This window comes from Bidens hawaiensis, unplaced genomic scaffold, assembly GCF_021521415.1.
Source record: "Bidens hawaiensis isolate Kalapana, Puna unplaced genomic scaffold, B.hawaiensis_p1.1 tig00000237_1, whole genome shotgun sequence".
Classification (NCBI taxonomy): domain Eukaryota; kingdom Viridiplantae; phylum Streptophyta; class Magnoliopsida; order Asterales; family Asteraceae; genus Bidens; species Bidens hawaiensis.
In genome coordinates this window covers 868,740-887,001 of record NW_027491021.1, presented here as the reverse complement: position 1 = coordinate 887,001, position 18,262 = coordinate 868,740, and the positions used below count along the sequence as shown (strand labels likewise).

The 18,262-nt window shown below is 35.1% G+C and overlaps 1 protein-coding gene and 1 pseudogene across 2 annotated transcripts; one reads left to right on the top strand and one right to left on the bottom strand.

The window, feature by feature from the left end:
- The first annotated feature begins 2,455 nt into the window (after positions 1-2,455).
- On the top strand, positions 2,456-7,143 carry LOC143613632 (protein FAR1-RELATED SEQUENCE 7 pseudogene; annotated as a pseudogene). Its single transcript, XR_013150161.1, has 2 exons — positions 2,456-2,569; positions 4,175-7,143. The product of XR_013150161.1 is annotated as a protein FAR1-RELATED SEQUENCE 7 pseudogene (transcript).
- Positions 7,144-17,125: 9,982 nt separating this feature from the next.
- Positions 17,126-18,262, bottom strand: LOC143609885 (uncharacterized). The gene has a single exon (XM_077084537.1). It carries the CDS (start codon positions 18,260-18,262, stop codon positions 17,126-17,128), a length of 1,137 nt encoding a protein of 378 aa, XP_076940652.1.

Sequence of the window (18,262 nt, the reverse complement as noted above, 5' to 3'; positions counted from 1 at the left end):
TATAATTTAAAACTGTAATTACACTAATTATTTGTATACTTACCAGATTAATTTTATTTGTAACGGATCCCAACTACTTCTTTTAATCAAATTATTTAAGTGACAATATATATTCTTACACTTCCTGTGATGATTGATGACCGAACGTTCTAGTTTCAACCGGTTAACGTAAAATTGCTCCATTCTTAGAAAAATATTAAATGATTATTATAAACAATAACTAGTTTTAGAGCCCGTGTAAAACACGTGATTATTTGAATAATTAAGTTACAAATAGAACAATACATAATGTATATAGAAAAATGTATTACATTTATATATGTATCATTATACATAAATTGATTTTATTTATATCACAAAATGCTTTTTAAAAAAAATGAACTTAATAAAAAAATAATAATGCACATGAAACACCCAAGAACACTCCATCCACTGAAAATTTATTTTGAGTATCATATATGTATAATTGAAAGAAAATCTGGGTATGAGCCAATTTCGGAAAATACTTATCATATAATAATAGTTTTGAGCCACATCATGAAATTTTTTTTGATAATTTTAGGGGCTTATCGACTTTGCCAATTGACAAAAAAAAACAGGTTAACCCATTTAATTTTGTGAATTTTCTGCTTCACTTGAGCATAATTTTGTACGGCATGCTTCAAATATAACATTTTGATCACTATTTAAGGAAAAGTTAATGCTAATACAAATATTTCTAATTTGATAAAAGTTAGAAGCATTGATAGGCTTGGAGGTGGCATATCAGAAGTGTTTGTCATTTTTTCTTAAATTTTAATAGTCATGGAAAAAAAAACTCAATGTTCAAACTCCCGAATCTTTTGACTATTTACAAAAATGTCCTTAAAAATAAATTCGAAACCCAATCACATTTAAAATTCTAACTTTCATTTATTTTACATTTTCAAGTCAAAACTTTGAACATGTACAAGTTTAACGCTAAATCTATTTGCATTCTCAAATTTTTTAAAATATTCTGATTATCTCTTTTTTACCCGTAACAAATTTGAGTCAAATTTAGTTAATTTGTACCAAACTATCTATTTACCAACTTTTAACCCATAACAATCAAATTTAAGTTTCACAAAAAACCCGAAGTAATCCTTGATAAAAAAACTCAAAAAATTAAATATGATAAACTTTATTATATTTGAAAGGGATTGGTATATATTATCCTTACAATTTAATACATATATATGTATAGTTTACTACATTAACCGAAAAAGTAAATAGATAGATTTAAATTACATAACTATAATTTATAAACTTATAGTACAAAAATACCAATAGATAAATGAATTTTTAAAAAATAGATCGACTTTTAAACATATATTTATAAATTAATGTTTAAAAAAATTACTTTTTAAACTAAAAGCATATTAGGTTTTTTTTTTTTTGTTTTTTATTTACAATCTTCAACAATGTACATAATATAATATGTTAATAATATTTAAAATTATATTCTTTTCAATATTTAACAAACATGGTTTGTTATTTATCTTTGGATTTCATCAAGTACGCTGTGAAATATATTCTAACAATGTATAGTAGTATAATATGTAAATATTTATTTTTATAAAAATATATAGATATAACTAGTTTTTGTCCCCTGTATTACGGGGGCTGTTTTACATTACTCGTTTATAATACTCATATATTTTTTTTTAGTTTAATTTTATTTATTGTCAGGAAATTTATAATATACTTAAAGTTTGATGATAAAAGAGTTTTACAAATAACTAAGATGTTATAACCTGGTTTAAAAGTTATCTAGGTTTGATGAGACACAAGACCCACTTATTTTTTTTACTATAAAATTGTTTTTTAATTATAAATAATATCTTTTAAAAAAATCATATAATAATTAATAGTATATCCTACTTTATAGGATTTTCACATTAATAATTTGGTGAAAGTAATTTTTAATTTAATGAGATGTTATAACTCGTTTAAGGAATATCTGGGTTTGGTAAAACCCATACCCATAAATCGGGTCAAATGCATGAGAAGCCTTCATTTAAAAATCAAGCAAATTTGGTGACTCCAAAAAAAGGGGGAGCGACCACATCGTGACACGTAAGATTTTTATGTTTTCGTTTATATATATTATAGATAGATAGATATAAATAGAGTTTAAAAGAGAAGTAAATGATTTAATCATATTATAGTTATAACATAAATGAAAAAGTGAATAATTATTTATCTTTGACGTATATTAGTTTGAAGAAAAAAAATTGTGAAGATTAATAAAAAACCGACCCATTTCTACAATTAATATAATAGGCTTATAATAATCAAGGGATATGATAACATCATCAGCTCCTTAATCCAACGATCCCACCGCAAAGACGAAGAACACCCCCAAATATACCCGCACTCTCCACACTCAAATTAATAATAATTCAATTCAGTTCAATTCCTACATCACAAACACTTGTTCACATCAATTCGCCTGCAAATATGCACAGATTCTGCTTCAATTTCCTTCGTCTTCTCACCGTCACAACTACCACCAGTGACGATTGATGCTTGCTACCGATATGCAAAGGTCAGTAAACCCTAGGTTTTCATTCATTTGTCAAATTGCTGCATTTGATGCTTTTTTTGTGTTTCTAGCTGTTTATGTGTTTGTTTTTGCAAATTTAGGGTTTTTTTTTGTGTTGTCTTAAGAGTTTCTTATTAAAGCACTAATTTTTGTTTTAAAATTGGGTATAATTGCTGAAGTTGAAAAGTAAACCAACCCTAATGGCATATAATATTACAGTTTATAAAACTAAAATTGTCACTGTAATCTGCAAATTGTTAAAGAACAGATATTTTTGTGTTATTGTTTAGTTTGTTAACTCCTTTGTTTCGAAAAATGGTGAAACTGTTTGATGATATTACTGTTACCAGTTTAGCTTTTCGTTCTCTTACGAGGCTTAAGTTTCTTGTTAATCTTATGGGAAATGGCTCGATAGGTTTTTGTAACCGACGGGGACTTTAAAAGTTCATTAGTTTTGACTAATGTGTGTTTGATACGAACCCGGTTATTCAAGTTCCCGCTTAAACAAATGCTTTGCAGAAATAGGAATAGTGTTGCAGAATGTTTAGGGTTCTGTTCATTTCTAAAATGCCGATGTTTATGTTAATTAAAATTAGGCCTATCTCTAATGTAGCTATTTATCTTAATTTCAGTACTTTAGATTTCTGGTATCTATTAGTGTCATACATGGTGATGATTTGATAAGGGCTTTAATGATCTGGGTTGAGTTTATGTAAGTTAAGTGAAAAAGATAAACGAGACGCCTGATAGTTAACTCTTTTTTTTTTTTTGATAATGTATAATGCTTGTCGCATGATGTTATAGCCATTGACCATTGCTCTTGCTTTATCATTACGGCATTACTTAATTGAGAGTACAATACACCTTACTTACTTTGAAGTTTGAACACATTTAAATACAAATCTATGTTTTCTGTATTGTACCTTCTTTAAGAGGGTGATCGAACCTATATCCCAAAATCTTGTTAACATTATTATGTGAGTTACCACAATGTGTGGGCCTTAGAAGCGAGCACGAGTATCAACGACAGTGTTACAGACTTACAGATGATGGTGATGTGTGTTTAGCTCACAGATGGCATGCTTGGTTAAATTATAACTGTTTTTGGATCTTGGAGTTGACTTGAGTTTAATAAACTGTCACCTCAGTAGTTGACCATACGTGTTGAAATTTCTAAAGCATTATAGAAAGTGACCTTTTTGGAGGTTGATAATTGTTAAGTGATGATTCTCTATTAAGTTTAAGATCCTCAATGGATTAAATGCAAGATTGATAATCTGCAAGAAGCCGCATGTGAGCCAAATTTACATTTTCAATATCTATATTTTCCAACTTTTGGAACTTTAAATAGAAACATCCATCAAAATTTGAATTAAGGTGTTTAAAGTAAAATCCTGGCTAAATTTTTGCATGACTAAGTAAGAAAATGTGGCCAGCATCATATATATTCATTCTATATATTTGCACAACTGTTTGATAATAACCTATATGAATGCTTCATCCTATTGGGAACATTTCAATATAAAATATATACGCATATTTTCATGTGGTTAATATATTGTACAGCTCTAATACATGTCCTATAATTTCCACTATTATTTGTTTCAGGATCTGATATGAATAGGCAAGCTCAAGGCAACACCATGACAGTAAGAGCAAAACCGGCGCCTGCAGTTTTTAAACCTAATGGAGATGGAGAAGATTCTAGAATGGAGCCGTATGTTGGCTTAGAATTTGACTCAGCAGAAGCAGCCCAAGAATTCTATACTTATTATGGAACTCAAGCCGGATTCAAAATCAGAATCGGTCAACTCTACAGATCAAGAGTTGACGGGTCAGTCATTTCACGAAGATATGTTTGTTCACGAGAAGGGTTTCAGACCCCTTTAAGAACCGGTTGTCCCGCTTTCATAAGAGTACAAAAGGGTGAATCTGGAAAATGGGTTTTAGCCAACATAAAAACCGAGCACAATCATGAACTCGATATCTCAGGTGAAATACGTCCCCCGATTATTCAAAGAAAAACCGTGCCCACCCCAAAACCGACATCAAACGTGTCATCTAGAACTGGAATCAGATCACTTGAAGATGATGGCCTGTCGGGTGCTATTGATCTTAAACGGATCAAACGGGTCGAACTCGAACATGCACCGAGAGGTGAACCGTGCAAAGGTCTTGAGTTCGGTTCCGCTAACGAAGCGTACAAGTTTTACCACACGTATGCGGCTAGCATGGGTTTTAAAGTCCGAATTGGTCAGTTATTTCGTTCGAAAAACGACGGGTCGATTACTTCTAGAAGATTCGTGTGCTCCAAAGAAGGCCATCAACACCCGTCAAGAGTTGGGTGTGGGGCCTACATGAGAATACAAAGACAAGAAACAGGTCGATGGGTTGTTGACCGTTTATCAAAAGAACACAATCATGAACTCGGTTCACCCGAAGACACAAATCAGAAAAATGAAAAGCCGTTTAAGGAGGAATTAACTAACGGGTTGGAAAATTTGGATTTACTTGAAACAAATGGTGGTCTTAGTTTAGTCCAACGAGATAGAGGAACCGCAATTGGTTCGCGGTGGTATAACGTGCTTCTTGAATATTTCCAAACCCGTCAAGCCGAAGATACTGGTTTCTTTTACGCACTTGAAGTCGATAACGGAAGATGCATGAGCGTTTTCTGGGCTGATGGACGGTCGAGATTCTTGTGCACTCAATTTGGTGATTCAATCGTTTTCGACACGTCATACAGGCGATCGAGTTACACGGTCCCTTTCACTTCGTTTATTGGCGTTAACCACCATCGACAACCCGTGCTTCTAGGATGTGCTTTAATCTCAGACGAGTCAGAAGAATCATTTACATGGGTTTTCCAAGCATGGGTTCGGGCCATGTCGGGAAAACGACCTGTTTCCATAATTGCGGATCAAGACAAACCCATTCAAAACGCGATTGCACACGTTTTCCCCGGAATCCATCACAGGTTTTCCATATGGCAGATACTTGCTAAAGAGCACGAAAACCTAGGGGCATTACGTTCCATGGAAGAATTCAAATTCGAATACGAAACGTGTATTTCACAGAGTCAAACCGCGAGTGAATTCGATTCCGCTTGGAGTGTTCTCATCACAAAATATAACTTAAAAGATAACACATGGTTAAAAGACATGTACAAAATGAGAAAAAGCTGGGTTCCGTTATACATACGTGGCACGTTTTTCGCTGGCATCCCAGTTGACGGAACCATGAAATCATACTTTGGAACGCTTTTAACGCCACAAGTCCAATTAAACGAATTTGTTATGAGATACGAGAAAGCTATCGAGCATAACCGTGAAGAAGAAAGAAAAGAAGATTTCAACTCGTTTAACTTGCAAACCGTTCTTCATACAAAAGACCCGTTGGAAGAACAATGCAGACGCCTTTACACGATAAACGTGTTTAAAGTCTTCCAAAAGGAACTTCTAGAAAGTTACAGTTATGTCGGGATCAAAATCAACATCGAGGGTGCAATAAGCAGATACTTAGTCCAAAGATGTGGGAACGGGGATGAACGAAACACGGTTGCATTTAACGCTTCGAATCTTAACATAAGTTGCAGTTGCAGGATGTTTGAGTTTGAGGGTATATTGTGTCGGCATGCGTTAAAGGTTTTTCAAATAATGAACATAAGAGAAATCCCGTCTCGCTATATTTTGCACAGGTGGACTAAAAATGCTAAATATGGGATTCTTCGTGATGCTGAGTCGGGTGGTGGGTCCCAGGATTTTAAGGCGTTGATGATGTGGAGTTTAAGAGAAGAAGCTCATAGTTATATTGATGCGGGTGCAGCGTCTATTGAAAGATATAAATTGGCATTTGAGATATTGCAAGAAGGTAGGCGTAATCTTTGTTGGCAGAATTGATGAATCACGAACGAAGGTTTGTAATGTCTCATCTTTTGTTATTTATAAATTGTCGGTTCAGTGTAGGGTTAAAGATTTTAATGTTTTGTGGTTTAAGGTAGTAACTGTTTGTGTTGAGCTTCATGTTGGCTTTAACTGCATTGTTGTCTAAGATAAATGATGTAATACAAAGTTATGCTGTTTTGAACCGTATGCTCTAACTTTCTTGTGGGTCTAAGCGGGCCGGCAGAACATGTTTTAGTGTTGATTTGCAGTTTTAGTAATAAATGAAAACTTAAGTTGATAAAATATGGGGCTTAATGTAATAATAAAGATGTGTTTTAAGGAAAAAAAATTAAAAATAAAAATACACGACGGTTTGCTCTTAACCGAACGTCCGGACTGGTCTCTTACCTAGTTCCTTGTCAGACCAGCCACTCTGGTCTGGTTGTGAGTTGTGACAACATTGTTTTTTTGTCTTCTGGCACTGTTGTAAATAGTTTTTACACGATGTTATAAATAGTTTTACGCCCTATTATAAATATCGTCATCCACGGCTGTATCTAACACTACATCAATGTTTTTTTCTAAAAATAATATCATAAAATGTGGGTTGAAGAAGCTTTCTTTGTTGTCCACTCCTTTCATCCACAATTCAAGCAATTTATTTAGCTCAAAAACACAATTTTGAAACAGCATCCAGTAAAACAATTTCCAGTCCTGGTTATCCGAGTCTTTTCTGAAACCAAATTATCATTTAACATTTCAAACCACCACACAAGGTTCTTGGCTCGTTTGCTTTCATCGCTGCTACTATTGCAATGCACTTGTTTTTGTGCGGTAAAAAGAAAAATAAACATAAACGATCACATTCATTGAATATTCAGACGACCAAAGCAATCGATCATACCGATTTTTTGGTCTCAACAACAACAATTAAAGATGAGAACGACGATTCTCCTGTACCAAAGGAAATTAAAGAACTTCCACCACCGCCACGATTGGTCAGCATAAAGTCGGCTTCTTACCATGTGGGGGGAAGCTCGAGTAAATCTCAAGGTGCAAAACTGACATCAAGTTTGAGCATGAGATTATCAGGCAGATGGAAAGGGTTAAAGAAAGTGTTGAAGAATGATGAGAATTGTAATGATCTAGTATTTGAAAATGATAAAATGACCCGCAGCGATTCGCTTTTGTCAAAAACGATCATTCTCGGGGGGAAATGTCGAATCCCGGATGAGGATGAAGATCACGTAATTCTTGATGAAAATGGACAACCGATTACTACTTTTCATCGGAAGCAATCGTGTTCATCTATGTCTCGACAAAGCTCGAACACGAATGAAGATCAGAACCGGTGTGATTTGAGAGAGGGAGAGTGAAGACAAATAATGAAAATATTAAGTAACGAACGAACAGATTTACACCGCAATTCTAGAGGAGCAGTTGATTCAACAATTTCTAACTCGGTGATAACTCACGCAATCGTCTTGGTCGCATCAAACCAAAGTTGTTATACAATTATACTACCCAAAGTCTTTTAATTCAAACCTTATTTAATTGTACAAACCTCACTGTTTAACTTTCTTTAATTGTACAAACATCACAAATTTTCAGATCCTGCTAAGGGTCATTATGTTAATAAAAAATGAAACTTGAATTTTTCCTTTTTTCTCATTGTGTTATAGGCCGATAACAATGTTCCATCATACACTACACCATAAAAAAGGAATGCTTTGAGATATGGACACACTGCATGAAGAATCAAGAAAACAATCACACAACAATATCATTAGATCTAGGGCTGTCACTTTTACCCGAACCCGAAATCCAACCCGAGAAAAACCGTACTCGAATCCGAACTAACCCGAACCCGAAACGTTCATTTTCAAAATTACAGTGGAAAAAGGAATACCCCCTTGGATTCAATATCTCTATGGGGTAAAGAAGGTTCAAAAATAAGTAACAAAAACTTTCGTTTGGTAAAATTGTTAAAAATGAAGAAGAATGGACGTCCTTTTTTTTCAAATAAAGCATGTAAAATTGATGAAAGTGTAAGAAATCTAATCCAACTCTTTCTTTCTATTTCGAATTTTGGCAATACCAAGACTTCTTTTTATCCTTATGAATCCGATAATACGATGTTATTCCCAATACTTATATTAATTCTATTTACTTTGTTTGTTGGATTCTTAGGAATTCCTTTCAATCAAGATGTGGATATATTATCCAAATGGTTAACCCCGTCTATAAATCTTTTACATAAAAATTCAAACAATTCAATAGATTGGTATGAATTTTGTAAAGATGCAGTTTTTTCAGTCAGTATAGCCTCTTTCGGAATATTTATAGCATTCTTTTTATATAAACCTGTTTATTATTGATTAATTTCTCAGGGGCAACGATCTAGGGTTAATGCCAATCAATAAATTGGAACAACTTCGTAAGTATATCTTCGATATAGAAATAGAAATCGAAAGGATCCGATTCGAGCAAATTTTAAATCCCAAAATTTTTGTTGGAACGGCTAAAACTTTTCGATTCACGGTGTATCGCGCACGAATAAACCATCGGTATGATTCTTTAATAGAAAGAAATCACAAAAAGGGGTATGTTGCTACCATTTTGAAAGGATTAAGAAGCACCGAAGTAATGTCTAAACCCAATGATTTAAAACCAAGATAAAGGATCCCAGAACAAGGAAACGCCACTTCAATTGTCTCACAGATCCAAATACAGAATCCAAATCTATTTTAAACGAGACGAAAAAGGGGGGGGGGGGTTAAAGACCACTCAAAAAAATAAAAATATGAACATCTTTAAGATATTTTAAAGATATTTTAGAATTCTTGAACTTGAGTTATGAGTACAAATGATTTTTTTTCAGGAACAAAGCTAAAAAAAATGACTATGCGTTAAATTATAGACTAATTTATTTTATGGAGTCCTTTCCTATTTATTCTAATTTTATCCATAGACAAAACTATAATCATTTTTTCTCGAGCCGTGAACCCGAGAAAAAACTAACCCGAACCCAAACCGAAGTAATTTGGGTTGGTTTTCGGGTTTGATTTATAAGTTTCGGGTCAACCCAAATAAACTTTTAGTTTTGTAATTAAATATATTTTTAGGTATAATAGGCTTAGTCTTAGCCACTATAGTTATCAAAATCTAACCCTAATCAATTGTTGTCATTTCAACTGTTATGGATCAATTGCTTATTGTTAGTTTATGTTTTCCATTTATTACTAATAACAACCGTAATCGAACAACCAAATCACGTCCGATTGAAGAAGATTATGGTTTGAGTTAGTTACTTAGTTTTATTCTTCTTTTGAATTTTTTTTATCAAGTTATGTTGGTTTTTTATTTGATTATTTGTGTTACGAGCAAAGAAGAATATGTTGTTTTAATTTTAGCATTAAAGTTTTTTATTTTTTTTTGTTTTTGTTTTGTTTTCTAAGATACTTGAACTCGAATTACCCGAACTCGAAAAATCCATGAAAGATTTGGGTTGGGTTTCGAGTTAAGATTTAAAACTTTGAAACCCGAAGAACCCGACCTGAAAAGCGTACCCGAAGAACACCCCTAATTAGATCATGCTAAACGAGTTACACTTTGTAAAGGCGATTGAAAGTCCCACTAAGGTCGTTGCTTTAACATACAAGAAATGTGTTCTCTAATCAATAAAGCGAAATATGATAATGTTTTACGAAGATAATGCGTAGTGTGTAGCAGGGTCGTCGACCAAACCATTTCAAAGCCTGAAAACATATTCAAATTTAGCCTTTCACTCAAAAATAATTAAATAAATATATAAATCAAATAATTAGGGGGAGAGGGGTGGGTACCATCGGCAACCATAAATCAGGTAGGTACCCCCATAAGGTACATCACCCCTATTGTTTAAGAGTAGTTAGAGAGAGTGTCATATGTTTAACTAGTACCTGATGGTTGCCTATGTGTGGAGAGGAGAGAGGGAGAGTTAGGATAGCTGAGAGAAGTGTTGTCTATTATTTAAGTCGTTTTAGGGTAGTTGTTTTGGTAAAAAATCAACAAAGGATAAAATAACTAAATTCGTTAGGTGAGGTTTAGTGCTAAGTTGATTATAACGATTGTGATTCGGTTGCAAACACAAACACAAGGATTTATACGAGGAAAAGCCCTTGATCTTTAGAGGATCGCCGGCTAAAAACCTCGGGTGATGAAAATTGTCAATCACCACTTTATTAATCTCAAAAAGGATGTTACAAGGTGTTGAGAATATGATCAATGTGTACAAGAATGCTAAGTGTGTATGTGGTAATTGCTGTGTTTTGCTCTGAGTATTGATGTTGAACGTGTATTGTGTTGTGTGTTTTCCTAATTGATCATGATCTTATTTATAAACAAAAATAAAAGCTAACAAACACTCCTACTTTTGTGCCACTCTTCCACTAGTTGCTCCCATTCCTTTTAACCACGTGTTGAATAAGTCCGGTAGCTAAAAAATAGGTAGACCACGTCTTATAGTCATTACACCTGTTAAATACAAGGCTACACATGAGAAACAATCGTTAGTAAATAATAAGTACTGAGGATCTGATGTGGTGTGAGATATATATATTTTTTATTAAAGATTTATCACACTTTGTCGGGTTTTAAAAATGGTTTTCACCTAGACTTGACCACACACACAAAAGGCAAGTGTTCCCGTCGTGTGGTAATATAGTAACGGAGAGAACCGGGTATCAATCCATGGACACGTAAATTTTAATATCAAACATTTGCAAATATAATAACCGTGAGAAATGAGCTTAATTGATTTGTTTTTAAGACTAATTTTTAGAAAAACTCGTAACAATAAATTAAAGCAAGTAACACGATAATGGAGATAAACAAGAATTAAGAAGCTATCACCTTAACTTAGAATCCACTTGACTCCTAATGATGGTAAACTTAAATATATGATAAATTCACTATTTTGTTTTAAAAAAGAATAGTTTCTAGTTATAGATAACCATCCAAATGATTTTTTGGAAAAAATAAGTATGAATTATACAAACTAATCACCTCAAATCATACTATAATGTAAGTGAACCTTTATGTTGAAATTTAAAGATATAGATTATCATTCAATTACGAAACTCAAATCTAACAACCGGTCGGAAAGATTACATGAACAACACATAATCCACCTATGGTTGATTAAATTAGACTAAGTTCAAGTATTCCTTTGATTTATGAATTTTCAACCCAAGTGTAATATTAAAATAGTTGTGTTAACAAATTATTTATAATATTACTTAACAAGAATATCAATTCATAACAAATGTTCAATCTTTTCAAATCTAAACACGAGGATATGTGTTTAACCAATTTTCATGTACCATACAAAAATTATTTTAACTATTTCTAGATTAAAAGTTATAAAGTTGCATGAAAAACATTTATAAATAAATGATAAAATCAAGAGTCTTTCAACATAACAAGATGTACCATTTATAATTCTTGTATATTACTTTTAATTGTTTAAACACAATATTTTATCAAAAGATAACTAAGAATTAGTCATTATTTTAACATAAAGTTCTCATATATTAATTCCAACCATCAAAAGTTGTCAAGTTTCATCATGAGTTAAGGTGATATAAAGAGTTTTAGCTCATGATAATTATAAAAGATACACTAAAATAGAAGAAATTAGCATTCATGTTTAATATTAATATAATCTAACCAAGCTAGATAGTTATGATGATGCTAAGACTTCTTCTTGATGTTGTATGAAGGTTCAAGAGCTTCTCTTTCTTTAATTCTATGGATTATGAGAGTGAAAATGAGTGTGTTTTTCTCCAAAATTGTGCACACCAAATGAGCAACATGCATGGTCTTTATATAGGCTCACTTAAGCACAAGGCATGACCCATGCTTAGTAGGGCATGACCCATGTTGGTCCCCATGTAGTACACCACGTGCTCCCTGATGTACTATTTGGCATATAGCTAGGCACTGGGCATGTCTGGTCTAGGCATGGGCTGTGTTGGTCCCTCATCATTTAATGCGCATGCAACTGATTGGTACTTTCTTTGGCAGGCTTGATTGGCATGGGGCGTGCCTGGGTGAGGCATGACCCTGTGTGCCTTCAAAAAGGGGGACAATGTACTGTGTACTCTATTTTGTCATCTTCTGAGGAGGCGTGGGACATGTCTGGCTGAGGAATGGCCCAAGCTTAGCTGATGTATCTTCAGATGGACATGGGGCATGCCTGGCTGAGGCACAGCCCCATGCTTAGCTGACAGACTTTCATTTTTCCTGATTCTTTTCTTTGTTTTTTGCCATTTTTGGTTTCCTAAGCTCATAATTCCTATGAAAACAAATAAAGACTTATTAGAACCGATTCTTAATAATATTATCACGAAAATAACATGAATCGGGTATAAAATGATGTAATAAAGATGTATAAATAATTATACATCAAACATCCTCACACTTAAACTTTGCTTGTCCTCAAGCAAACTTAAATATTAAAATTCTCCAAATGGTAATAGATAACGAGACCGTAGCTATAATACCCCCAAAACGTTAAGGTGGCCTCGAAGAAAGACACACGAACAACCCAACCATCAGAGATCGTATGAATATATGTAGTGACATAGGAAAACATGGTTTGTATTTATGAGTTTCTTTTTATGCAAAATTACACGTTCTCACAATGTTCACTCACACTCGGTTTTATATCTGATCATACATGTAATGTTGTATGTTTTTATGAACACTCTTGTCAAAATGCAACTTGTGAAAAATAAGCTTGTCATGGGATCTATTCTCCACCAACTAATTGAAATGTTGCATAAACGAAGAGGTAATATAGGTTGGTTTTTGGGTTTTATGTTGTGAAGGTATGGGTATGATTGGTGGTTTGGAGTTGTTTTATTTTGAAAGAGGAATATATACAATCCTGAATCGGGAGCTTTTTGATTGCCTTCAATGTCTTGAGTTCACAAATTCTTGCTCCTTTAATCACCTATTTTGTGGTGATTTACTTGAAACCCTTTTTTTTTTATAAAGAGTTTTAAAGTTAAAATGTTGACCAAAATATGAAGATTAAGTCTTGACTAGCATTGGTCATTCTTGAGATTTGACTAAGTTTGAGAGGGTTGTTATGGGTAAATGATTGTGTATTGGATGAAAGGGGAAATTTGAAGTGAAATGGAGTATGTGGTTATATATGGTGTTTTGAGAGAAGGGTTAGGTTGGCTATATATTACCTCCATTTTTATGCAACATTTCGTTGTGACCTCGAAAAGCATTCCCAAGACAAGTTCTAAATCACACGAAACAAATGACCCACTCACTCCGTGAAAACGTAAGCGATGACATATTGTAATAAGGCTTGAAGCTTTTCTCACGGGAACGGAGGAATTGGGTTTAAATGCCACATTTTGCATAAAGTTTTTCTCAAGAAATACAAACCATATTTTCGGTTTTCACATTAAGCTAAAGTTGATTCGGTGGTTGGTTTGAACGAGCGATTTTCGAAATACAACCTTAACCCTTGGTTTTGACAAAAACTATTAAAAGGTTTAATGGTCTTTTATTTATTTATTATTTTGTTTTTTTTTTGTTTTTTTTTTACACAAAAATTAATATTTGGAGAGATTTTTTTTTTTTGAAAATATTTTATTAGACAAAACAAAGTTCAAGTAAACCCCTCCCCACACTTAAATCTCACATTGCCCTCAATGTGAAAAGAAATATAAAAATGTAATACAAAATGTAGGGAAATGATGAAAAGCAACTCCCCTATATGCCGGCGGCCATGGGTTGCGCCCGAAATCCACACTTCTCTTCCAAGTAGATGTTTCAAAGAAACAAGCAACAACCATCCAAACAAACAACATAAAAAAATCATAACAATAAGATAATATAAAGTCTAGCCTGGGTACGTAACAACTAGTACCCCAGATAAGCTGAAAATTGTCTAGACAATTCCTAATTTTTTTTTAAAGCAAAAACAATGTGCAAGTGCCAAGTTTTTGGTTAAGGGTCCTGGATAGACTCGAGACTTTCTTTCAAGGGTTCTTGGAATGGAGGAGCATTACCTCCGAGATGGTTCCAATTTGTCCTTCAACGTAGAGTTTTAAACGATGACCATTGACTTTAAATGACTCGCCATCTCCATTTTCGATTTCCACGGTCCCGTATGGAAAGAATTTTCGCACCGTGTACGGACCCGACCATCGAGACCTTAACTTTCCGGGAAATAAACGCAACCTAGAGTTGTAAAGCAAAACACGATCACCTGTTTTGAAATCTTTGTTTTCTTACAAACTTTTATCATGCAACAACTTGGTGCGTTCCTTGTATATTGTGGAATTCGCATAAGCTTGATTTCTCAATTCTTCTAGCTCATGAATTTGCATGAACCGAGACTCACTCGGATCGACTAAGTTGAGATTAACGGCTTTCAATGCCCAGTAAGCTCGGTGCTCCAATTCCACAGGAAGATGACAAGCCTTTCCATAAATCAACCTAAACGGTGTGGTACCGATAGGAGTTTTATGAGCGGTTCGTAAAGCCCATAATGCGTCATCTAGCTTTTCAGACCAATTCTTACGATTTTGCCGGACTGTTTTCTCAAGAATTCGCTTAATGCCCCGGTTAGTGACTTCAACTTGCCCACTGGTTTGTGGGTGGTATGATGTTGAGAATCGGTGGTGGACACCATAGCGAGACAATGCCTTTTCCATCTGGACATTGCAGAAATGTGTTCCACGGTCACTAATGAGCGCTTTTGGGACTCTAAAACGTGAGAACAATTTTTTTAGAAATTTGACAACTACCCTAGCATCGTTGGTGGGTAAAGCCTGAGCCTCCACCCATTTCGAAACATAATCGACAGCAACTAGGATATACCGGTTTCCAAATGAAGTCGGGAATGGTCCCATAAAGTCAATCCCCCAAACATCGAAAACTTCACAGACTTGTATGGCCTTTTGGGGCATTTCATCTCGTGCAGAAATGTTGCTTGCCCGTTGGCATGCATCACAAGATTTTACAAGGTCATGAGCGTCTCGAAAGATGGTGGGCCAGAAGAAACCGGCATTAAAAACCTTCTTTATGGTAAACGTGACCCCATGATGTCCTCCCGTGGGTCCTTCATGACAATGTTGGAGGATTTTTGTTGCTTCATCCCCAAACACACATCGACGAACGACTTGATCGGCTCCGATTCTGAACAAGTGTGGGTCCTCCCAAAAATAATGTTTGACATCAGAAAATAATTTTCTTCTTTGTTGATGTGTCAAACCTTTGATCATGACCCCACTTGCAAGATAGTTGGCAATGTCAGCAAACCATGGACATTCCTCTTTGTTTGTTTGGATATACATAAGAAGTTCGTGGGGGAAATTGTCATTTATATGGGACCCTACTAATTCTTGTGAAGCTGGGCATTCCAAATGGGAGAGGTGATCGGCTGCTACATTCTCGACGCCTTTCTTATCTTTGATTTCAATATCGAATTCTTGAAGAAGCAGAATCCATCAAATTAATCGAGGTTTAGCATCCTGTTTGCTAAAAAGATATTTAATGGCTGCATGGTCCATGTAGACGATGGTTTTGGAAAGGATAAGATAAGAACGAAACTTATCAAATGCAAATACTACCGCCAAAAGCTCCTTTTCAGTGGTGGTGTAGTTTTCTTGAGCATCATTGAGAGTTTTGCTGGCGTAGTAAATTGGACGAAAGTGTTTATCCTTTCTTTGACCCAACACTGCCCCAACTGCGAAATCACTTGCATCACAGATGAGTTCAAACGGGAGTGTCCAGTCTGGAGCGACCATGATTGGGGCATCAACAAGCTTATCTTTTAAAAATTGGAATGCTTTTAGACATTCTTCGGAGAACACGAAGGTAGCATCTTTTTCTAGAAGTCGTGTCATTGGCCGAGCTATTTTTGAAAAGTCTTTTATGAAGCGGCGATAAAAACCAGCATGGCCAAGAAAACTTCGGATGGATTTGACAGATGTGGGTAGCGGAAGCTTTGAGATGGTCTCGATTTTTGCTTTATCAACCTCAAGTCCTGCTTGTGATATCTTGTGTCCCAAGACAATGCCCTCTTTGACCATGAAGTGACATTTTTCCGAGTTCAAAACAAGATTGGCTTCTTCACATCTTGTTAACATTTTTCTCAAATTTTCAAGACAATGATCAAAAGAATTTCCAAAAACAGAGAAATCATCCATGAATACCTCCATAGAGTCCTCGATCATGTCATGAAAAATAGCCACCATACAACGTTGAAAAGTGGCCACGACATTACACAGTCCAAAGGGCATTCGCCGGTAGGAAAATGTGCCATAAGGGCATGTGAATGTCGTTTTCTCCTGATCTTCAGGGGAGATAGGAATTTGGAAGTATCCAGAAAAACCATCAAGAAAACAATAATACATCTTCCCTGATAGACGCTTAAGCATCTGATCAATGAAAGGAAGGGGGGAGTGATCTTTTCTTGTGGCGTCGTTCAGTTTGTGATAATCAATGCAAACTCTCCAGCCTGTGACGGTTCTCATAGGAATTAATTCATTCTTATCATTTGTTACAACCGTCATACCACCCTTTTTTGGTACCACCTGTACTGGGCTACCCGAGGGGAATCGGATATTGGGTATATCAATCCAGCATCGAGCAACTTAATGACTTATTTCTTTACAACGTCTTGCATGTTTGGATTGAGACGTCTTTGATGCTTCACGACTGGTTTGAAGTCCTCTTCCATCAGGATTTTGTGAGTGCAAAATGATGGACTGATTCCTTTGATGTCCATGATTTTCCAAGCAATTGCTTTCTTGTGGAGTTTGAGAACTTCAAGCAATCTTTTCTTTTCCTCATTTGATAAACAGGAAGAGATGATGACGGGTAATTGAGATTCACCATCGAGAAAGGCGTACTCGAGATGGGAGGGAAGTTCCTTAAGTTCAAGAACCGGCGGGTCTTCAACGGAGGGTTTTGCCTTTGGTTCCAATTTGCGGTCAACGGTCTCGTACGTCTCTTGATGCTCACTTGCCTCCTGATCCTCAGTGGATTGCTCCTCATGGATGATGGAGTATGCCTTTTTCTCAATCAGCTGAGTGTTGCATGCTTCCTTTTCAATGGTTTCGCGAAGGTGACAACTTACTATAGACTCACACACGTCAATATAATAAACTGAATCATCAGTGTGTTGCGGGTGTTTCATGGATCTGCCTATATCGAATGTTACCTCCTCATCTTCAACCATTAGTGTGAGTTTGCCTGTGCAAACATCAATGAGAGCCCTAGCGGTTGCTAGAAATGGTCTTCCTAGGATGAGAGGTACAGATTTGTCCTCGTCCATATCGAGGATTACAAAGTCTACCGGAAAAACAAATTTATCAATTTTGACTAACATGTTTTCAACTATGCCCCTAGGATATTTCACTGATCGATCGTCTAGCTGAATGCTCATGTGGGTTGGTTTTGGTTCTCCTAGTCCTAATTTAGAAAAAACTGCATAAGGCATCAAGTTAATGCTAGCTCCGAGATCAGCTAGGGCATTGCTGACAAATAAATCTCCTATCAAGCAAGGGATGGTAAAACTCCCTGGATCGGTCTTCTTTGTCGGTAGCTTATTTTGGAGGACAACAGAGCATTCTTCATTCAGAGTCACATGTGATAGCTCTTCCAACTTTCTCTTGTTTGTCAACACATCTTTCAAGAACTTTGCATATTTTGGCATTTGTGAGATGGCCTCGATGAAAGGAAGATTGATGTGTAATTGTTTAAATAGTTCAAGGAATTTGCCATACTGGGCTTCCAT